The following is a 23,002-nucleotide window of genomic DNA, read 5'->3' as shown; positions in this document are numbered from 1 at the left end:
TTCTCTTGTGCTTTTATATATGCATGTGACAGGCAGAAATGTAACAGGAGAGCCTTCCAGGCAGAGATGCTTAACCTGTTGGGTTTTTGCCTGTTTGCTGTGAAAATCAGAGGAATCCCTGCAAAGTGAGCATGCGTGGGGCCTGCATTCTCTCTCCAGCTGCTTGAAGGAGCTTTCTGCTAACATGACAAGCCAGTGCAACAGTTGAGCCGGCCTCCTTTCTGTGGGGGACAAGGGTCATTTGAACAAGGCTGCCATGAGTGGCAAAGAAATAAGTGGAGGTGCTATTTTTTTTGTGTGTGGCCCTTAGTATAAGTGGTACGAAGCCACAAGCTGTGGTTGGAAATATTTAAGTGGACACGAGGCACTGCATCGGCTATCAGCAAGGGAGCTACTTGGGTCTCTAAGCAGGAAATGAGGCAAGCACACCAGAGTGGTAATTCTGTAAAAAGAAATAGGTTAAAGAAATCTGATCCAGTAGGCAGCGGCTGCAGTTTCAAGGCTACTCGCTCTTTCTCTCCAGGCTCAGGGAAGGTAAGTCAGCATTCTTTGAACAGTATAAGCTTGCTTTGAAGAGGATGTAGACAGTACAGTACTTCATTTTTAAACCATGCAGTGTAAACTCCATCTCACCCTGTGAAGTAACTAGCAGGCCTAGGAAGAAAGTTCCAGGAATGAAATCTGCCCACCTGTGTGAAATCTGTGTGAACCAGAAATCTTGTCATGTAATTCTAGATCTGCAAGCGTTCAGGGCTGAGAAACTAACTCTGCACATGCTTAGAGGCGCTTCTGACTCCGGAGTCATGCATGTGTTTGAGACAGTGTCTCGACTTCAAAAGCAGTCTGTGCTTTGCCTGAATGCCCTTACAATGTATTTATTGGTTGAGCACCTGAGTTAAGTTGACTGATCAATTGAATTTGCAGTGAGATGAAGTCTACAGTACTTGGGAGAGTTCTTTTGTGTTTGATAATGCAGGTATATGTCAGAAGAGGCATCCTCTTTCATGGGATAGAAAGCCTCTGGGTGGCTTTTGGCAATCCACAATTTTTTAAAATGTTGGGTTGTTGGCAACCTTCAGTCTCGGAAGACTATGGTATCGCGCTCTAGATGGTGGTTCTGGAACAGCGTCTAGTGTGGCTGAAAAGGCCGACTCGGGAGTGACAATCCCTTCCACACTGGGAGCAAGTGCATTTTGTCCCTGGTCTGTCTCCCTGGCTGTGGGCCTTCCTTCTTTGCCTCTTTGCCTCAGTCTGTTGGCCAAGTGTCTCTTCAAACTGGGAAAGGCCTTGCTGCACAGCCTGCCTCCAAGCCGGCCGCTCAGAGGCCAGGGTTTCCCACTTGTTGAGGTCCATTCCTAAGGCCTTCAGATCCCTCTTGCAGATGTCCTTGTATCGCAAGGATAAGGTCTTCATTTAAGACCTTCATTTAAGATGTCCTTGTATCGCAAGGACAAGGTCCACATTTAAAATGTGGACTACCTTTTAAAAAGTACTTTAAAAATCTGGTGCCCAGTTAATTGGGGGTGATGAGAAGGTTTTTAAAAACGGATTTGTCTATTTAATCGCTTAAAGATTGCAGCCCTAACTTTTTGAGGCTGGTCCATTTTGTTCCTTCTGTATATCCTGCCAGGCTGCCTCAGCTTGGACTTCCTCCTTGATTCAAGTCTGCATTCCTCTGCTAGTCCAGGTGGCTGTTTCTGAGAGCCTTTTTTCTCTTTCCTTCAAGGTGATGTCAGAATAGATTCTGCTCAGTTTGTGACCCTGCACTGGCTAACTGACAAAGTCTGACACACCAGAGCTGGCATAAATGCAGCCTCTTCCTTTTTAGGGAGGTCCCTTTTAGAGAGAAGGGCGGAATACAAATAAAGTTTATTATTATTATTATTATTCCTTTCTGGCCATGGTTGTTTCTTGGAGAAATGTTGCCATTCAAATAGCCCTGAATGGGAGTTTTGCTGTGTCTTGCAGAAAGAAGCGGCCTGGAAGAAGCCGAACCAGCTGGACATGGAAGGGGCTCTGGTTGCCCGGGACAAAGTTGGCGTCCAAGATTTTGTCCTCCTGGATTCCCACACAAGTGAATCTGCATTCCTAGAAAACCTTCGCAAGCGATATCGGGAGGACCTCATCTACGTAAGTAAAATCTGGGCCTCTTGTTAGCCCTTCTGATGCTTAGAGGTAGACTGGCCACGGCCTACCCGTTATGTAGCCAAATATTCATATTGGAGATAACAGAAAAAGTGACCCTGAAGCCTGGCACTAGTGAAAGCTCTTTCCACACAATTGCAGGGCAGGGACACAGCTTCCTGGTACTTGAAGGGTACACAAGTTGCCTCTCCCTTTACCTGGTGGTGCTATCAGAGGTGTGCCCAGGGCTTTTGGCACCCAGGGCAACACCGTCACAGTGTCATGATGCCGTTAGGTCACATGCACTCTGATTGCTTCCCCACTTGGGAAGCAGTTGGCGCTTGAGCGTGTCCTCGGGACCAGCCCATTGATTTCGCCCAGCTGGCTGCTGAGAGGGCTCATGAACTCCAGTTGCTTCCTGACTGGGGAAGCAATTGGAGCACAGGCCCTGGTGCCCTCCTCCAGTTGGCACCTAGAGCATGCACCCTGTTTTACCCCAGGGGCAGTGCGCCACTGGGTGCTCTAGTTCAGTGGTCTTCAGCTTTTTTTGTTCCTGTAAGTTGCTGTGACCCCACAAGCAAGGCTGTGCAACCCCGTTGGGGTCAAGACCCCAAGGTTGAAGAACACTGGTCATCGCTAGAATCTACCGAAGGCTTTCTCCTTCCTGAGGGAAAAGTAGAGGAATGATCCCCTGCCCCGTCTGGGTGGGAGCGAATGGACGGTGCATGAGTGAAACATACCATCTCAAGCATCCCTGTCGTGTGGTGGTCTTAAGAATCACTCTTTCTGTCTTTGTCCTCCTGAGAGAACTTTCCTGGGGGGTCTTTCCAGCAAGCTGCTGCCAGTATCTGTAATGCCCCACTTTTTCTGCAGACGTATATTGGCACCCTCTTGGTGTCTGTGAATCCGTACAAACAGCTGGACATCTACACTGTGAAGCTGATGGAGCAATATAAAGGAGTCAACTTCTTTGAACTGCCTCCGCACATGTGCGTAGCTGCTCTTCGGCTTCCTTTCACCGTTCTCTTTTCCTGCAGAGGGGCTGCATAAGGCTTCCTCTTCCACAGTTCAGTGGGGGCGGGCGGGCGGGAGGACATCCATGAGGCTGATTGAAGCAGTTGCCTTGGGCAGTGTAGGGGTGGAAGGCACCTGTGGGTGCTCCACCCACTCTCTGGATTGGAAACATGGGATGAAGCAGAGGAGGAAGCACAGAGGTACCGCTCAACACTGTGTACCTGTGACTCTTCCTCAGTTACGCCATAGCAGACAATGCCTACCGGGTCATGTGCACAGAATACAACAACCACTTCATCCTCATCTCCGGGGAGAGTGGGGCTGGGAAAACAGAAGCCTCCAAGAAGATCCTGCAGTACTACGCCATGACCTGCCCGACGACGGAGCAGCTCCAGGTTGTCCGCGACCGCCTGCTTCTCTCCAACCCTGTTCTGGAGGTAAGCAGAAGGGAGGGGCGTCGAGAGTGGCACTAGCAAACCAGAGGACCAGAGGCTTTGGTTTATTTTATTGGAAGTGAAACTTTTAGCCCCGGCTTCTTTTGATTAGCCACAAAGCCTTTGGGTCAGCAGCATACCAGCACAATCAAAAAATCAGCGGCCTTTCTAAATCAGAGTTGTGCCATGTAAGCATCCTTCAGTCTTGGAAGACTCGGGTATCGCGCTCTGCAAAGTGGTTCTGGAACAGCGTCTTGTCTGCCGTGCAATACTCTGACATTAAACCATCTGGGATGGTGACTGGAAATTACTTGGCAAATTTATCCTTTATGATGCTGATAGAATATGACTATCGATAGCCTGGGAAGGCAGCTCATCTGAGAGGAGAACTCTGATCCCAAACCTCCACTGCCTTGTGGCTACATCCAGTTATGGAAAAGGCTTCAGGAGTCAACCTCGAGGCAAAATCCAGAGCCGGAGCCCCTGAGGCAGTTCATGGCTGAACACAGTTACGTTCTGGCAACTCCTGTGATGCTGCTGGAACCAACTGTATTGGCTTCTGCCTTTCCATTGGACCATTTCAGCGACGTGGAGAGGGGGGATTTGCTGCATGGGAAACATGCAATATCCTCAATATCTACCTTACCCAGGCTTCACGCACTGGAGAGGACACTGTTCCGGAACCACTATTCAGAGTGCGATACCGTAATCTTCCGGGACTGAAGGATGCCAACTGACTAGCTTTTCTCATTTATGTAATCGAAAATTAATAAGTAACTCTAAGTAACTTTTGGAAATCCTGCACTTCAGTGCAGGGCAACTTCTTAAAACCAAATGCAACGGTCGGCATGAATAAAATAGTATTTTTTCAATGACAACAGAGCAATCTAAAATTCAGACAATAAAAGCCTGTTCAAAAACCATTCAAACCCTGAGATGATGAAATCTGACATATGGACCTCTGAAATGTCCCATCTGGCACTGTTCAAGCTGGTCTGGAAGCCCCTTTTGATAATGACATAAGAACAACACTTTTGCGGCTTTCATGCCCTTTTTAAAAAGCAGAATATCCCAGAAAAAAAATCTGGGAATTGCCCATGTGATTTGGGCTTCAATCCACTGTGTACGTAAAACCTGTAACATTAAGAGCATAACCCTCAAGCACTATGTATGTGTGTGATCGTTGCTAAAAGTTCTGTATTTAGCCAGAAGGCCTGAACAGAAATCCTAAATGTTTTAACAAGTAGTGCATAAGAACTTAACAAAGCAAAGCAGAAATTTTTTACATAAGAAAAACACAATGAAGCACAGCTTAGAGATTCTTTTTACCTCTGCGTTTTTATCTTCAGGCCTTTGGAAATGCCAAAACTCTGCGCAATGACAACTCAAGCAGGTTTGGAAAGTACATGGATATCCAGTTTGACTTTAAGGTAAACAAATGTCTGCCATTAATACCATATGCAAGTTGTCTACACCTTATCTGGAAATCAAAAATATGGAATATTCCAAAACATGGAACTTTTTTGAGTGACTTTTTTGCCTAAAGAAATAAAATCACAAACTTGTTTCATGCACAAACTTTGCTTCGTGCAGAAAATTACGAAAAGCATTGTACAAAATTACCTTCATACTATATGTATAATGGAATATGAAACCTAATTGAACCTAATTGGGCCCTATCTGCAAGATAGCTCATTATGTGTATGCAGGTATTCCAAAAATATGGAAAAATCAGATATCCAAAACACTTCTGGTCCCAAGCACTTCGGATAAGGGATGCCCAACCTGTATTTGCTTTAAGTGAAAGAAGGGGCTTTTAGAGCAAAGAGGGATTCACTGTTTCCCTTTTTTTAAAATCCTTTCCTCAGGGAGCTCCTGTGGGTGGCCACATCCTCAGCTACTTGATTGAGAAATCGCGCGTCGTCCACCAGAATCCTGGAGAACGGAACTTCCACATCTTCTACCAGTTACTGGAGGGTGGGGAGGAAGATCTCCTTCGTGGGCTTGGCCTGGAGCGTGACCCTCAGAAGTACATGTACCTAGTGCAGGTTGTGTGGTGCTACTTGAACCCATTTTACAGATAGACCAGCTTTTCCCAAGCCATGGGTAGCTGAATGGGGATGAGCTAGCTTTACGACCGATCCAGGTGCTAGCCTCTCAGCCCAGTGCACTGCCCTTTGGCTGAAAAAGGTTTCGATCCTGGGGAGATGTTGGTACACATGCTCAAAATATACTGACCGTAATGCTCACAGTTAAATTTAATGTGCATCTGTCCACTGCCCAAGACTGTGGTTGTGAGGGTGCCTCTTGATTTGGAAGAAGGCAAGCCCACAGCACCGAACTCGGGCAGGAATATTTAGACATCATCGTTAACAAGCGCTATCTCTGCCAAGGTGTCTCATGTCACTCCTCTCTCTTCTCCCCAATAGGGTGGCTGTGCCAAAGTGGCTTCCATCAACGACAGGAGTGACTGGAGAACAGTTCGGAAAGCCTTCGCTGTCATTGACTTTACGGAGAGAGACACTGAGGTACAAACAAACAGGGATGGAGGAAGAGGGGGATTGTAGGCTTGGCTGGATGCTGACGGAAGTTCAACAGTGTTGACAGACTAGAAGTGCGCCTTCCAAAGTTCTGTGTGGGTGACATATTGAGTTAAGAGACAGGCGCTGCATATACAGGGTTCAGCTGTTGGTCTGGCTAGTCCAATATGATCTCCTATGAAAGGAAGTGACTCTTGGAAGTTGGAAGCAGGGCCATCATCCACATCTGTACCAAGAGCCTTTAATTTGGAGATGCTGAGGTTAAACCCAGTCCCTTGTTCAGTTTGTCCCGGGTTCTGCCACCAATCTGTGACCCCTTCCCCTCTCCAAATATAGGGGGTAGATGATGAAGCCTGCAGTCCTATCAACCTGCTAGTTGGGACTAGGTTGCACTGAACTCAGCAGAACTTGCCCAGTGTAAAAAAAAATGCAAGGCACCCAAACGGAGCTGTGGCTCCCATAGAGCTGCAGAAATCGGCAAGGGGAGCCGTGGAATCCTCACAAAAATCTCGTCGCCCTATATGATGTATAGGATTGTAGCACTGATGAGCAGCTGTGGCCAATGAGCCAGTAGATCAAAGGAGCCACCAGTCAAAGTTTGGGCACCCACTGGATAAATGAAGGGCAAGTTGGAGTGCTTTGCCTCCAAACAGGCCTCTTAGCCAGTGCTCAGCATTTTACATAAGAACATAAGAACAGCCCCACTGGATCAGGCCATAGGCCCATCTAGTCCAGCTTCCTGTATCTCACAGCGGCCCACCAAATGCCCCAGGGAGCACACCAGATAACAAGAGACCTGCAAGGCTTCCTGGGAATTGTAGTTAAGAACAAAAGAGCAGCCCCACTGGAGCAGGCCATAGGCCCATCTAGTCCAGCTTCCTGCATCTCACAGCGGCCCACCAAATGCCCCAGGGAGCACACCAGATAACAAGAGACCTGCAAGGCATTCTGGGAATTGTAGTTATGAACATAAGAACAGCCCCACTGGATCAGGCCATAGGCTCATCTAGTCCAGCTTCCTGCATCTCACAGCGGCCCACCAAATGCCCCAGGGAGCACACCAGATAACAAGAGACCTCATCCTGGTGCCCTCCCTTGCATCTGGCATTCTGACATAGCCCACTTCTAAAATCAGGAGGTTGCGCATACACATCATGGCTTGTACCCCATAATGGATTTTTCCTCCAGAAACTTGTCCAATCCCCTTTTAAAGGCGTCTAGGCTAGACGCCAGCACAACATCCTGCGGCAAGGAGTTCCACAGACTGACTTTTCAGGCATCCAAAGTCAATTGTGGCACAGAGTTTGAGATTGCTTGGTGAAGCATCAGGATTTCTGCGTGCACAGACTAGGGCCATACCTACCACTACCTCCAAGGCAACCAGACTGAAATGACCTCTGCCTTGACAGCAAGGGAAAGGTGTGTCCACCTGCATCTGGGACGCTTCTGTTGCAGCCCCGTCTTTTCCACCCACAGAACCTCTTTGCAGTGATTGCAAGCGTCTTGCACCTGGGGAACATTCAGTTTGAGGAGGATAGCAAAGGCCACGCCATCATCACCAAAGGCACCCAGATCAAGTGGATCTCAAAGGTAACCCTCGGGGTACTCACGGTGGCAGCTTTTGAGGGAACTTGCTGTGGCCATTAGCCATCCGGGATTTGCTATGTATGTTGGCTATATTGCAGGCTGACAGGCGTGATGCATTAAAAAAAAAAATAATTCTCTGCATAGTTTTGTTAAGAGGACGAGCTGACTGAGGTTGGGGTGGGTCACCTACCACTTAAAATGTTAAAGGGGGGGAGTGCATCACAGAACAGAACCCACGTTGTGTACCCACTAAAACATCTTGGTGGTTAAACCGCTTGAGTGTTACCATTTTATTGTGTTTAAAAAAAAAAACAACTGTATATGTATATAAATCTTTTTTACTAGCTTCTAGGTGTCCACCTATCCATCCTACAAGAAGCTCTCACAAACAAAAAAATTGAGGCTCGCTTTGAAGAGGTACAAGTTTGTACAACCCTCTCCCTTCTTCCCCCCACCATAAAGAGATGGAGCAAGAAATTCACAGATTTCTTCATGAACTGTTTGGTGTTGTCTTCCTTTCTCTTAAGGTTTTGAGCCCGCTGGACCTAGACCTGGCTTACTATGCACGAGACGCGGTGTCCAAGGCAATCTATGGAAGGACATTTACTTGGCTTGTCAACAAGATCAATGGCTCTTTGGCAAACAAGGTTGGCTCTTGCTGCACTGGCTTTCAGAAGACCTAGTCCCTTATGCCTGGGTCTGCCCCCCAGAATACTCGCATAAAGGAACTGCCAGCTCTGTTCCTTGAAAGCCGCCTTCCAAACCCCACCATTTCCTTGAATCCTTCGGCACAGCTCTTTGGTCACTGTGCTATAGTTAAGCCAGAACTCACAGAATTGAAATGAACTCCTTTCTGGTTACTCCTGGCTCTGTTTTTCCTATGTGATGAATTAGTGTTTGGCATCCTTCAGTCTCGGAAGGCCACGGTGTCGCGCTCTGAATGGTGGTTCTGGAACAGAGTGTCCTCTCCAGTGCGCGAAGCCTGGGTAAAGCAGCTATGGAGGATAGGCTGTTACCCATGCAGCAAATCCCCCTCTCCACGTCGCTGAAATGGTCCAATGGAAAGGCAGAGGCCAATACGGTTGGTTCCGGCGGCGTCGCAGGAGTTGCCAGAACGTGACTGTGTTCAGCCATGAACTGCCTCAGGGACTCCGGCTCCGGGTTTTGCATCGAGGTTGACTCCTGAAGCCTTTTCCATAACTGGATGTAGCCACAAGGCTGTGGAGGTTTGGGATCAGAGTTTTCCTTCTCTCAGATGAGCTGCCTTCCCAGAGTCCCATCTACCCGGTGGCTGTTTAGTCGCCTCTTATGACAAGTACAGCTAAACTGAGGGCCTATTCTTATCCCCAGCCCCCAGGGGATTGAATTAGTGTAAACTCATTATAATGGCTCGAATCGGCCTTTTCAGTTACACTAGACGCTGTTTCAGAACCACCATTCAGAGTGCAATACCAGAGTCTTTCGAGACTGAAGGTTGCCAACTAACTAACATTATAATGGCAACCTGTGATCTAACAGTGCTGTTATGTATGTAGAGGAAGCTGCTGCTTCCTGTGGAGTCTGAACATTGGTCCATCTAGCCCAGTATTGCAGACCCTGACTGGCTGTTCTCCAGAGTTTTGGACTGGAATTTTTCTCCATCCTGCCTGGAGTTGCCTGTCTTTTTCCTGCAAAAGCAACATAGATTTTGAATTCCCACAGAACTTAGCTTGTGTTCTTTCCTTGGCACAAGGTGTGTGGTGTGGAGCTGTTACTGGGCCCTGGTTGGGTGTAGCTTGAATGGTAACCCGCAGCCTTGCAAGCCTCTGCTTATGAAATGTTGAACTGACAATGTTTGCACCCTGGGGAAAAGGGAGATAAAGAGGGACTGAGATGGCCATGCGCTGTTGTGCTTTCTTAGCAGGAGCTGGACAAGAAAACAGTCATTGGACTGCTTGATATTTATGGCTTTGAAGTCTTTGAGACGAACAGGTAAGCGGAACTGGAAATCAAGTTCTAAGGAAAACTGAGCAGGGGTTGGCCGTGCTGGATCAGATCAGACTTGCAGTGGTCTTCTGGACCATATCCCTGGCCAACTAGTGGTACCCCTGAGGTTTATGATACTGACTGGGATGGTCAGGAATTGTGGCAGAAATAAATTTGGCCTGGCCCGGAGAACCTATTACCAATGTGTAAACGTGACAGATGTGAGTTTCTGCAGTGACACTCAAGTGTAGTGGAGCATGTCCAATAGCAGCAGTTTAAGCATTTGTTGCCTACAGCTGGAATCTGATTTCCTTGGACCATAGAAAGTGTGTCTAAGAGGCACTGCTGTGCTCCAGGGAAGGTGTTGGTCTGAAGGCTTCGCTGCCCAAAAACATTTGCCTGCACATAGAAAACTAGCATGCCAAGGGCTGGAGTAGGACATTGGGGAGAACGGCTCTAACCCCATCACTATGCTAGTTTCCTATGGGCAGGCAAAGAGCCCCCAGCTGCAGTGTGAAGGGACCCAGTGAAGAAGCAGCAAGTTGACCCCCTAGGCTGCTGTCTGTGAGAAGGAAGGCCTGGGTTCCCAATAACTTTCGTTCTTACTCTTGGGGCTCTTCACAAGCTTTGAACAGTTTTGCATCAACTACTGCAACGAAAAGCTCCAGCAGCTGCTCATCGAGATGACCTTGAAGGCAGAACAAGAAGAGTACATGTTGGAGGGCATTGAGGTGAGTGCATACGTTCTGTGCCTTGCTTCTGCTTTCACAAGCCCTGTGCGCTTGGCGCTTGGCTCTAGTGGACTCATTTGAAGTGGAAAAGGCCACTTGCAAATTGCCGTTTGGGAGACGGATCGACAAAAGCTGAAATCGTACAGGCTGCCCAGGTGCAGATGCTCCTGCTTCTCTGTGCATTATGGGAAAGACCAAGATCGGTGTGTTCTTGGTAACTACTCCTATGAGCTACTGCTCCTATGAGTAACTACTCCTATGAGCTGAAGACAACCCATAGTTTAAGAGATGCCAATGTTTTGAGAGAGGCTCGTGACGCTTTTGTCTTATGGTTGCCTAGGCCAAACGGGTCTCGCTGTTTTTTTAATGCAATCCCCAAAACTGCTGCATCTGTCCAATAAGCAGTGAAAGTGGGGTAATTCTAGGCACACAAGCAGGAAGCCTTTCAGACGGCTCTGGATTCCCTGGAACTTCTATTATGCAGCCCATGGGAAGTGATGTTCTTCGCATGCTACGCAACCATCTCCAGGACTCTTCCCCGTGGCTGGCCTCTGTCACAGAACTTCCTTTAAGTCCATCCATTTGCTTCAGCCTTAAATAACCCAGAGGGTTGGTGGCCTTGGCTATGCTTCCACGGAAGCCCACTTGGGCCAAAGTGGTGTGGTATTAAACGAAAGGTAGCACCCCATTCTCAATATTCCCTCTTTCATCTCTTTGCTTCTAATTCCAGTGGGAACCAATTCCATATTTCAACAACAAGATCATCTGTGATCTTGTGGAAGAGAAACACAAAGGGATCATATCCATACTGGTAAGAAATAAGATTTAATGTAACTTGGGAGCGTGCCTATGTTGCAACTATAAATTGGTTTGGCTGTCAGTGGGGTAGAGGATAGAGATGAGGACTGCTCTGGGGTTAAGGAAGACTTTAACACTTTTCCTCTGCTATGATCCTACTGCAGATCAGCCCATTTCCTTCCCAGGAGAGAGAGTCTGCTGGGTGCCAGGGTAGTGGGGGGTCCCACTCTGGATTGGGTCCATGGTTTGAACAACCACCTCCCCTGCCGTGATTGGGATTGCCTTGCCCCTGCAGTTCATGAAGAACAAAGCTAAATGATGCATTTCAGCTTTGTAAGAACTGGACTTGGTGCTGGGTGCAGCAGCTGTGACATTCTGGTCCGCAGTGTGAAAGCCGGCCCCTGGATTGCATCCCCAAATCTTTCATCCCACTAAAAAACTCTGGTTGGGTGAAAAACCGACGGCTTTGTCATTTCTTCTTTTTGAGGATGAGGAATGTTTGCGGCCTGGTGAGGCGACCGACTTGAGTTTCCTGGAAAAGCTGGAGGAGAAAGTTGGACATCATGCCCACATTATGACGTATGCACCTACGCTCCCGAATCCTAGAGGAGACCTTTTCCCAGGCTCCAAGAACGTTTGTGGAAACCTTTGTGTCAAGCTGTAGTTAGTAGTCCCTTGCCCCCACCTGGCCCACTTATGTGTCTGGAGAGACCGAGACACAACTACAGCAGTCCCCAAAGTTAAACAGAAAGATCAAGCTCCTGGCTTATCCATCTTGCTTCTCTCTTTAGCCGAAAACTTGCAGATCAGAAGAACCGAAAATCCATTGACTGGATGGATTTCCGTCTCCTTCACTACGCTGGGGAGGTGACCTATTGCACAGTAGGTGAGAAAGTGGCACTTACTCTGAGGACCTGAACATGCACCATCAAAACACAAAAATCTACCCAAACAAAGAAAAAACAGCCACACAGTCCATGCATGGAAAGTGTGGGGTGGATCACTCAGTGGTTCCCTTCTTGAAAGCCACCTGTTGATTGGGTCATCCTCACATTCGGATAGGCTGCACACTTGCTTACTCATAAGTCATTTTCCTTTGGTTTGGAAGATTTTTTCCTCTTCTACTTTTTCAGTATGTTCTTGAACTTAACTACTTTCTCTCTCCCTCCCCCTCCCGCCCCAGGATTTTTGGAAAAAAATAATGACCTTCTCTACCGGAACCTTAAAGAGGTAAAAAAAACTTGGTTTTTCTTTACCTGGGCTTATGAGTTCTGTGTGATCCCTGAGGTTCAGGGTGGATACTGGTGCCCTAATTCAGTAGTCACACAGCTATTATTAACATTATTATTAACAGTATTTATGTTTGTTAACAGCTACAGGTGTTGCAGTGGAAGGATGTTTTTAGAGGTCCAGTGAATGGTGCAGACGCCACTGCATTATGGAAGCGAAGCAAGTGTAGACCTGATTAGAGGTCTGGGTGGGAGGGCAGGGGAAGACCACAGAAGATACAGCATTAGTGGTTACTGGCCTGATTCTTGCCAACGGCACAAGATGGTCACTTAATGTCTCTTGATGGGAGTTCAGTGGAGAGAGCTCTCCTAGTAACATTCAGGGGAAGGTGATGCTTGGGAAGGGGCAGTATCTGTGTAAGTCAACATTTTTCCCCTCCCTGTGTCCTGGATATCCAGACACTTGACCTGCCTGGTTTTGCAACTGATAAGGTTAATAAGGCAGAGACATTAGAAGCTCAAGTGAAAGAACAAAAGCTTGGGAATGGTTTATGGGAAATGAGTTTTTTTTGAAGAGCCTGGAAGGCGCTTGATTCAATCTGATTAGCAGCCTTGGGTTCTGTTTTTTAAGGTGCTGTGCAAATCCAAAAATGGAATTCTTAGAGACTGTTTCCACCTATCAGAGCTGGAGAACCGGAGAAGGCCAGAGACGGTGAGTTCTACCCCTTAAACGGCGGCTGACTTGTGAGGGCTGAGCACTTGAGAGTGGGTGATTTGTGTGGCCTAGTTAGACCATCACATGTTAAGGAAAAGCGAACTTGAGAAGAGGTCTGCTGGATCAGACCAAACTGGGTCACTGAATCCTGCATGAAGGCAATAGCCTAGTTCAACTGTCAACCCCTCTACAGTCCCTTGTTTAATCCTTTCTTCCTAAACTTTGCACGAAATGCTTCCACTCTTCCTTACAGGAAATATTTCCATTCTCTACATCTTTCCCAGCTCTGTTATGCTGCCTTTGTGTTGAGAAGATCTTAACAAATTGTTCTGCACCTAGAGCAGGGCACCCCAAGCACGGCTTTCTGTAACACTGCTCACTGAGATCTCTGCTTTGTTGTGTAGGTTGCAACTCAGTTCAAAAATAGCCTGGCAAGTTTAATTGAAATCCTCATGTCCAAAGAGCCATCCTACGTCCGGTGCATTAAACCCAATGATGACAAAGAGCCTGGTAAGGATTCCTTGGGGTACTAAGTGTTAAGGTTGTGTGTCTTTTGCTTGGCGTGTTGTGGGTTTTGGGAGATGGGGGGCAGCCTGAAGAATCCTTAAAAACCAGTGCTGCTTTGAAAAGGAGGCTTCTAGCCCTCATGGAAGGCAAAAACCTGTGGGGGGATCAAGGCCATGGATTTTGGCACAATTCTACGTGCATAACTGAGTTCTGCCTTTGGGAGTAGAGATCCCTGGAGTAACAGCTTTAATTGGGTAGTCGGGGCAAGTGTGCCATAGTGGGTTCCTGACAATTTTCAGTGCCTTCTGAACTAGCTGAGTACGCACCTCAAGAGTTGCTCTAGTTCTCTGGATTTAAAGCTTACATCTGTGTCCTTGTTCGTCGGTAGCATGTTCTCAAATCTAGTGCGGTTTGTCTCCTGCAGACAAATTTGATGACTCTTTGATTGAGCACCAGGTGAAGTACTTGGGCTTGATGGAGCACCTCCGGGTGAGAAGAGCCGGCTTTGCTTACCGCCGGAAATATGAGCACTTTCTGGAGAGGTAAAATGCGACGCCCTTCAAGCATTTCTGTTGCTTCAGTGTATGGAGTTGGCAATGCTCAAGAGGACAGGAAGATAAGAGGGAGCCCTCCTGGGTCAGTGCAAAGGGGGTTCATCTAGTCAGCGTCCTGGTTTCCCCATAGTGACCCACAAACAGGCCATGAAGGCAAAAATCTGTGGCTCTTTAAGCAACTGGTGTTAATAGCAGGTAGCCTGCTACTGAATCTGGAAGCTCCATAGAACAATCATGACTAATAGCCCCTGACAGACCACTCCTCCACTTATGAATTTTAGTTTCCCCTTTGAAAGTCCATAGAGTAATTCCTTAGTATCTCATCAGTTCTGAATCTCCTGCATCTGACTTAATTGGGTGACCTTCAGTTTTCATTTTGAGGGGAGGAGAAATTTCCTTCCACACCACATATATCTTACAAGCCTCTGTCAGGTCATCATTCCCTTCACCCCCTCTTGTTTAGAGAAAAAACTCAGAAGGCCCCAAACGCTTACAGAAAGTGCTTCAAAGCCCTGATCACTTCCTAGCTGCTCTTTCATGAACCTCTTTAGGCTCCTAAAATACACTTTTTTTTCAGATGGGGGTGACCAAAACCGCTCACAGCAGTGTTCCTTAAACTGTGTTTGGGGACCCACTAGGTGGGTCACATAGTACCTAGCTCAGCCACCCTTGAAAATGCAGAACTGAAAATACAGGGCACAAAGGTGCTGGGGGGTGCGTTCCTCATGAGAGAGGTGTGGTGCTTTGCTCTGAATAGGTGAGAAGATGGGAGGATGGAAAGGGGGGTGGGCTGTGTGGGGGGGATCCTTTGGAGAAGGATCCAAGTGTACATTCTGCTTTGACTTCCAAGTTGGAATGCTTGAATTCAGAGCTATGCAAAATGACAGCACAAACAGGCTGTGTAATGGGACCTCGGCCTGATTGTGGCTTGGGTTTGAAGCCTAAGTTGACAACGTCACTGCTGGCCAGGACGTCCAGCTTATGACACCACTTCCAGTGAGCCCCAATAGATTGTCATTCTAAAAAGTGGGTCCTAGTGCCAAGAACTGCTGGTTCACAGGATTCTGTGTTGCAAATGGAAGAACAGGTTTGAGAATGTTGTCTCCCATTTTGTTTCACCTCAGCTAGTTGTGGGTTCCCATATTCATTCTGTCCTTGTTTGCGTCACGCTCCTCTTTCGTCCCTGGACATTTTCTAGGTACAAATCGCTGTGCCCGGAGACTTGGCCGCACTGGTGGGGGTCGGATGCTGTGGGAGTGGAGAAGCTTGTAAAGCACATTGGGTACAAGCCTGAAGAGTATAAAATGGGCAAGTAAGTGAAGCTACACCATGATATCTGTTTTGAGACAAGGGCCTTCAAGTTGTAAGCTAGCCAGGTATCTAGTGCACGCTGACACTACAGGGAATCTTTGAAAAATCTGTATGTGTGCTGAAACAGCAGCAAAAGTCAGATTACTAGATCATTTCCATTGTGGTTGTCAGCCTCAGTTCACTCTATTATGGAGTAATACCCTGAGGATGCCTTTCTAAGGTCATTGCAGTATGGTGTGCTTTTTAAGACTGGATTTGTTGCAACAGGTTTTTGCATTAAAACAAATTGCAGCACCACCTTGTCCAGTGTGGACAGGTAAAATGCTTTCAGTACTTGAAAGGGCACCTATGCCTTTAAAGTGTTCTCGTTTCACATTTCTGTCCCTCTTATTGCTTCCTAATGATCTTGGACTGGAGGATTAGTGATATATAACCTCTTCATCATAGTGTTGGCTTTTGTTCCAGTGGTGGGTCAGGAGAATCTTTAACTTCTTTCTCTTTTCATTTCTATGGCAAAATGCTATTAATACTATTTTAGTATTCATTCATTCGTTCGTTCATTCCACCTTTATTGGCATAAACAATCCAACAAGAAAACAAAATTAAAACATTCAGGGTAGCCACCAATCATTGATCAGGCAAAGAAATACAGAGGAATTTATGCCTCGACAGTGCCTTAAATATATATTTTGCTACATTTGATGAGCGGCACTCATTTCTCCTGTCTAACAAGTACCGGACCAAGTCTGTATCTGAACCATGAAAGCTTTCCAGGAATAGATATAGAATCGATGGTGTAAATCAATATAGTGGGTACAATATAAAAGTACATGGGTCAAGGACTCTTTTGAGGTCAGGTCGCAAGAACATGACTGGGGACTTTCCAATGGTCTATTAAATCTTGCTCTTAGTACATTTGTAGGTAAGATATTAAACCTACCCAGTGTAAAGGCTCTACGGATCTGAGGTGAACACATGAATGATAGATAGCTTGAACCCAAATACTATTTTAGTATAAAATAGTTTGCTATAGAAATGAAAATGCAAAGATGAATTGTTTGAACAGGAGAAGTGGAATATAAATACAGAAAATCAACCCATGGGGATGTAGACTTTTGCAGTGGTGTCCCTATTTCATACAAAACTTTCTTCTGCTCAGGACCAAGATATTCATTCGATTCCCAAGAACTCTGTTTGCCACAGAGGATGCCTATGAGTACAGAAAACATCTCCTAGGTATGTACTTTTGGTCTTGAAAGTTCTGAGACTTTGTTTCTGCATGAATGTTTTGACAGTTCTCTTTCCAGGGAGCTTTTGAATGCTGAGATTATTGAATTTGTAGGACATCTTTAGGATTGCAAAAACCAGACTGATTTTTTTTTGTTTGGAAAAAGATCTGAGGACTGCGTATTGGTTTAAGACCATATCCTAGAAGGCTTCTCTTCCTAGCGGAGGGTTAGGTAAAGTCCACATATTTCCCTGCACAAAGTGGGTGGAATTATTAAAGCTGAATTTCTTCAAGGCGACTTACCACTGCTTTTCTGCTGACAATTTATTTGGGAAAATGTTTATTTTCAGTTTCCAGAATACAAGCTAAATACAAAGGCTGCCTGAGGAGGCGAGAATTCCAGAAAATGAAAAAAGCAGGTAAAATTTTGCGCGGAACCCGAGTTTGTTTGCCTGGTGCTGAACACAACTTCACAGGCATTCGGATTTCCTGGCACTGACGGTCCAAAGTCTCAGCTCTTAAGCTCTTCAGATGCTGATGTTGAGACATTCTAACATTTGTCTCACTTTCTGAATAAACGTGTGTTGTCTTATTCATTGGGCCTCAGTCTGAATGCACTCAATGGAGGGGCCATAATTCAGTTGAGTGCCAGCAGAAGCTTGCAGATGAAATCCCTGGCAGAGTGTCTCCGGGGAGGACTGGGAAAGACCCCTCTCTGAAACCCACAATGAATTGGGTCTAATTTTTAGGTGACTTCATATTGCTTCCTTGTGCCTGTCTCCTTTTGAGTTCCAGGGGCTGCAGCACACCCCACGTGTGAGCTTTGCTTTTGGAGGAGAGTGCTTGTGTCTTTGCAGTACTTCCAGATATATAGGGTGACATGCATACCTGCAAACTACATGTCAGATCAAGCTATGTGTAGGTTCTAAGCCCGCTTGCAGCTGTTAGCTCCCAGCTTCTCCCAATTCAACCCCACCTTGGTCTCTTGCAGGATATTTGGGTCATGCTATCTGCCTTACTGACTGGGAGGGGAGGGAAGGGTAGTGCCTTAAGCCTTCACACCTCCTCTCAGGTGGATGTACGGGGTCTGCAGAACCCCAGTGGGGCCCTCCCATTCAGGATCATCCAGGAGTTGAGAAATCTTCACTGGCATTGGTTGGGCAGCACTTCTGTTTTCCTGTTGCACAGATGTTCACAGTGGTGCAGCTTATCTGTGTAGTACTAGCGCCCTCTACTGCCTGTTTCTTGATGCTTGTAGCAGCAGTTCTTGCAGTGGGTTGCTTTCAACCGAGTTCCAGAGAGCCCTGTGGAAGCTTTCCAAGGGTTCCTATTAACAGTATTTATTATTAACAGTATTTATTATTAACAGTATTTATGCACCGCTTTTCAACTAAAAGTTCACAAAGCAGTTTACAGAGAAGAATCAAATAACTAAATGGCTCCCTGTCCCAAAAGGGCTCACAATCTAAAAAGATGCAAAAGAATACCAGCAGGCAGCCACTAGAACAGACACTGCTGGGGTGAGGTGGGCCAGTTACTCTCCCCCTGCTAAAAAAAAGAGGAGCACCCACTTGAAAAAGTGCCTCTTACCCAATTAGCAGGGGTTAATCTCCTATACCAAGATCAACCATAGAGGACTCTTTCCCCAAACGGTGTGCCTTTCCACCGCAGTGCGCAACTGCTTGGGAGTGAGTGTGCATGTGCTTAAACATTAAGCAGAGTACTGGCAGAGTACATTCAAAGTGTCCCCATGCCCTGAAATCTGTCAATGTGGTGTCACTCTTTTTTGCAGCCATCAAGGTGGAGTCCTACTGGCGAGGAGCCCTGGCACGTAAACACGCCAAGAAGAGAATGTGGGCAGTCCAGACGGTCCGGAAGTAAGTCCTGCACAACAGCAAATTCTTGCTTTTGTACCAAGAGGCTTTGCTTTGCAGTCCTATACATAGGAAGGTGCAGACTCCGTTGAACTCAGTAGACATGCACAGAACAGGGTAACTGACTGAGAAGCCTAATATCATTCAGGGATGGAGCTCATCCTTGGGCTGATACATTCTCCCCCCGCCCCCCCCAAGGATAACACCCTAGTTACATGATGGCAATCGCAGCAGGGCCCCCAGTTCAGCTGAAGTTACTCTCTGTAGAGGGTTTGAGTGGAACCTTCTGCTCTTGCTGCAGGTACATCAAAGGCTTCATTCACCGAAAAGACCCCGTTAACCCTCTGAATGTGGACTACGTGAGGCTTGTGCGGTGCACCTACCTCACAAAGCTCAGGGACCGTCTTCCAAAGAACGTCTTGGACAAAAGCTGGCTCGATCCTCCAGAAATCATGAAAGAGGTGAGAAGGAGCTGATGCAGGGCTAGTGGGTTCTGGCGAAACCGCAGCATTGGCAGCAAGATTTGAAAGGTTGCATGAACGTCAGAAGGCGCCTTAGAGTCAGGCCACTGGCAGGTCCAACCCAGTATTGATGCTCTCCAGGGCCTCAAGAAGGAGTTTTATCCTAACTGGAACATAAGGCATTCTGGGAATTGTAGTTAGGATAAGGCTCCTTGAGGCCCTGGAGAGCATCAATACTGGGAATTGAGCCTGGGGTTTTCATGCCTGCAAAGTGCCTGCTCTGCTCCTGACCCAAGGCCCCCCCTCTCTCTGCATATTTCTGCAAGAATTGCATGTGTTTCCCAGATTCTCACCCCCTTTCTTCTGTCTCCCTTATGTCAGTATCTAGACTTGAGACCTGTTTTGCCATACTATGGTGCTATATAAACTGATTCAATGTAAAGAGGACTGTGTGTGTGTGTGTGTGTGTGTGTGTCCTTTCAATGCAGACTTCTGAGCTTCTGAAGAAGCTTTGCATTCGGACCCTTGTGCGGAAATATTGTCGCAGCATCCCGGCAGAGAAGAAAGCGCAGGTACTATTTGGATTTGGGATAGACAATAGGCATTTGTCACTCTCCCACCCCTTGGGGACTGGTGGTGGGGGAATTTCTGCACTCCTTGCATTTCTAAGTTGAAGTGATACCTTGTTTTCTCCTAACAGCTGGATCAAAAAGTGGTCACTAGTGCCATTTTCTATAGGAAGAAGGAAGGCTACAATGAGAGTGTGAAGGAACCATTTGTTGAGACCAGGATAGGTGAGTGAGATGAAAGGGTAGGACTCTACCTTGGAAGTGTCATCCAGGAGTTTTGTGCCCCACTGGGGTATGTGTGTCAGGGCACCAGAGACCTCAAGGGCTCTGAAATGTCTCTCTGAAATCAAATACTTGGGGGAAAGGTGCACCAATTGGGAGAACTGGAGCATCTTTGTTTACAGGAATAGCTTTTTAGCTTAGAAGACAAGACTGGGGAGAAGATATGAGAGGCTCATAGAATGGGGTTTGGTTGGGAGAGAGGAGGCTTGTCATTTGCTCACGAAACCTATAACTTGGGGTCATCTAGTGGAAATGGATCAACACATTCGGAACAGGCATCGGAAAATGATTCTTTGTACTGCACGTGATTAACACATATTTTTTAAGTTTCGATGGCAGTTGCTAGTTCAGAAGGTTCAGAGGGGGACTAGAGAAGATTGCAGGGGGCAAGAAGTCTTTCATTCCTCATGATAGTGAAATGGACCAGCATTTAGAGAGCATATTTCTGAACACCAGATGGTGTTCTGAACTTAACTGCAGTAAGTGGTTCCTCTGAAAGAAATGGGGCCATGAATCGGATGGACCAGATTCAACTCAGTAGAGCTCCTCTTGTTTAGTGCATGGGCTCCCCACCATTCTGTGACCCCATCGTTCTTTTTCATCCCTAGCTGAGAGTGAGATCCACCCCAAAGTCCTGCAAATGATTCGCCATGAGAGGATAAAGGTAAGGAGGATGGAAATGTGTGTTGTGAGGGTCAGAGATGACCACCAACATGGAGTACTCAAGGTGGCCTGCCAAAGGTCTTGTTTTGCCTTAGATGGAGTTGTCTAAAGCTACAGCTCTTGAGTTGTGGCTCCTTCTACGGAGGTTCAAAGTCACCGTTCTCCTGTTTTTGTTTTTCAGTATGTTGATGCTGTGATCAAGTACGATGGGAAAGGCTTCAAGCCCCGGAACTGGCTGTTTGTTTTGACTCGAATAGCGGCCTACTTGCTGGAGGCAGCCAAGATCAAACAGAGGATTGAATACAAGGCAATCACAGGTAATGGTTTCCCAGCCCACCCCCTTAGCCATTAAGGGCTGTGTGTCTTCCATCGGCCTCTCCTATAGTCCAGAAGCTTTCAAGTTGTTTTACAGGGAGTTCTGTAAAAGCTTATTGGGGTTTTGTTGTCTTAAGGTTTGGAGACAGCATGCCTCTGAACATCAGTTGCAAGGAAGCGATGACAGAAAAGGGGCATTTACCTTCATCTCCTGCATGTCAGCTTCTCTGAGGCAGCTGGTTGGCCATTGTAGGAACCAGGATGTCGGACTAGATGGACCTATGAGCTGATCCACCAGGGCTCTTGCCATTTATATGGGTTCCTCAGTGATGAGATCAGCAAGGGTGAACAAGATTCTCTGGAAGACTAATTCTCCTTCTGTATTGTCTAGCAATGTAGGGAAATTTGATAAAACCCATGTTACGCTGGGTTGGAATAGTCCTGGTTGTCTTTATATACTAGGTTTTCTACTGAATTGTCTTTTTAAAAAATGTACATTGATTACACTTGTATTTCTTGATAGTTTTGTGCAGTACGCTTGTTGTGAAAGGCCCCTGGTGGGAAAGCAATTTAATAATCTAAGCAACACTTTAGCTGAGTGTGGTTTTTAGGAAGAGAATTCATTTGGACATCAGTGCTCTTCCTCAACTCTTTCTCCAAGGCATTTCCACCAGCAACCTGAAGGATGGGATTGTAGTGATTCACGTCTCAGAAGACACAAAGGATAAGGTAACAAAATTTGGCTTTAGGCTGCCTTTGGGGTTTGTAATGGCACAAGCTAACCCTGCTTGGACTTTGTAGAGACATCAACCGCTTTGCGACAGCCTGTGTTAAAGAGCAATATAATTTTTATTTCAGAAAGTGGTTTTGTTTTTTGAATTCCCCCTTAAATTGAGCTGTCCCTCAAGAGCTGTTAGTGAATCACATGAGTTTTAATTGATTCATTCATATGCAAGATTTATGGAGATTGAATCAACCACAATTCAATTTGTTGAGATGAGGCTTGCAAGTGGAAATGAACCTCTTCCTATTGGACACCTTGGGGATTTCAAAGGCAGCTGTTTGAAAGACAGCGCTGACGAGGGGGTGTCCCCTTGGGGTGGACAGCCTGGTCTTTGATGCCCATCCCAAGTCTGTCTGCCTTGTCTTTTTAAAAAACTTCTCATTTTCTTCTCTCCCCTCTTTCCTCTGGCTGCCCCCAGTAACTTAATGAAAAATTACTGTTTCCCTAGCAAGGAGATCCTGTCTTCCAGTGCGAGCATCTCTTTGAAACTGTCACAAAACTCTGTATGATGGCCAAGAAGGAAGATGTGACTGCAGTTGTTGAGGGAAGGTAGGTGCTTTGCTAAGAGAGGTAGAGAGAATAGCCTCTCCCTGAGGCTTTGTAAAACCTGTAGCTCTCATGCCTAGTGTCTACAAGATCAGGCTGAAGGTCGTCATCATCATCAAGTCGACCTTTATTAGGCATAAACATCTGGTAGGTGAAGATAGGCTGAAGGTCTCCCATGGGCTGCATGGACACAGCGTGGGAAGGCCACTGCGGGCTAGATGGTCACTGCAGGCCACACTTCAGCTGCCCCGCTTTAAGCTGCTAGGAGCCTGGAGGCTGAGCTTGTTGGCGTTTCTCCTGATGCTGTGACTTTATCTTGCAGCCTGCAATTCCGGATCAGCCCTGGCAAAGAAGGGACCATGGTTTTCACTTCTGGGAAGGAGTCTCGGGTCTACAAAGCCCCAAATGGACAACTCATAGTGGTAAGTCTCAGCCTTGTAGCAGTTGGGGGGACGGGACTGTGCTCCATTTTCACCTGTAGAAAGTGGACTAAGCTTCTGCTCGGAGAGGACTGAAGTGGAATGACAAATGGGTCCCAACAATTCTCTACCATAGCCTTTTGAAAACTCTTCTGCCTTTAATTTGGTTATTATCAATCAACTGGCTGCTTGCTGTATTCCAGGTGAACTCTCAAGTGTTGTGTTTTCTCTGTATATACTAACTGATGAGCGATGCAAGCTTATCTCAAAGCAGCTGCCCTTGAGCCTGTGTTTTCAACATGAGAATTACTTTGCTTGCTCTGTTCAAGGTGCCTGTCTAGCTTTGCAGTCC

At 46.7% G+C, this 23,002-nt stretch overlaps 1 protein-coding gene across 1 annotated transcript; it reads left to right on the top strand.

Moving 5' to 3' along the window:
* The first annotated feature begins 1,968 nt into the window (after positions 1-1,968).
* Positions 1,969-22,746, top strand: MYO1H (myosin IH). Its single transcript, XM_066609988.1, has 30 exons — positions 1,969-2,130; positions 2,998-3,113; positions 3,377-3,575; positions 4,922-5,002; positions 5,441-5,620; positions 6,002-6,100; positions 7,589-7,702; positions 8,045-8,116; positions 8,227-8,346; positions 9,603-9,670; positions 10,290-10,395; positions 11,126-11,206; positions 11,681-11,772; positions 11,985-12,079; positions 12,377-12,423; positions 13,054-13,134; positions 13,542-13,647; positions 14,069-14,186; positions 15,397-15,510; positions 16,669-16,745; positions 17,088-17,156; positions 18,530-18,614; positions 18,913-19,072; positions 19,561-19,644; positions 19,773-19,866; positions 20,532-20,587; positions 20,768-20,903; positions 21,563-21,630; positions 22,134-22,234; positions 22,554-22,746. The coding sequence occupies exons 1-30, from the start codon at positions 2,005-2,007 to the stop codon at positions 22,744-22,746; spliced, it is 3,138 nt and encodes a 1,045-aa protein (XP_066466085.1). The 5' UTR covers positions 1,969-2,004.
* The last annotated feature ends 256 nt before the right edge of the window (positions 22,747-23,002 follow it).

This window comes from Tiliqua scincoides, chromosome 14, assembly GCF_035046505.1.
Source record: "Tiliqua scincoides isolate rTilSci1 chromosome 14, rTilSci1.hap2, whole genome shotgun sequence".
Lineage (NCBI taxonomy): Eukaryota > Metazoa > Chordata > Lepidosauria > Squamata > Scincidae > Tiliqua > Tiliqua scincoides.
The sequence above is the reverse complement of the archived record's forward strand: the minus strand, read 5'-3'. Positions and strand labels throughout refer to the sequence as shown.

What these genes read in the sequence shown, in the direction of transcription:
- MYO1H (XM_066609988.1), top strand. Translation starts at nt 2,005, where the DNA reads ATGGAAGGGGCTCTGGTTGCCCGGGACAAAGTTGGCGTCCAAGATTTT. An exon ending in TATGAGCACTTTCTGGAGAG is followed by an intron (nt 14,187 to 15,396) that starts GTAAAATGCGAC and finishes GACATTTTCTAG; the next exon opens with GTACAAATCGCTGTGCCCGG. An exon ending in CAGAAGACACAAAGGATAAG is followed by an intron (nt 21,631 to 22,133) that starts GTAACAAAATTT and finishes CTGTTTCCCTAG; the next exon opens with CAAGGAGATCCTGTCTTCCA.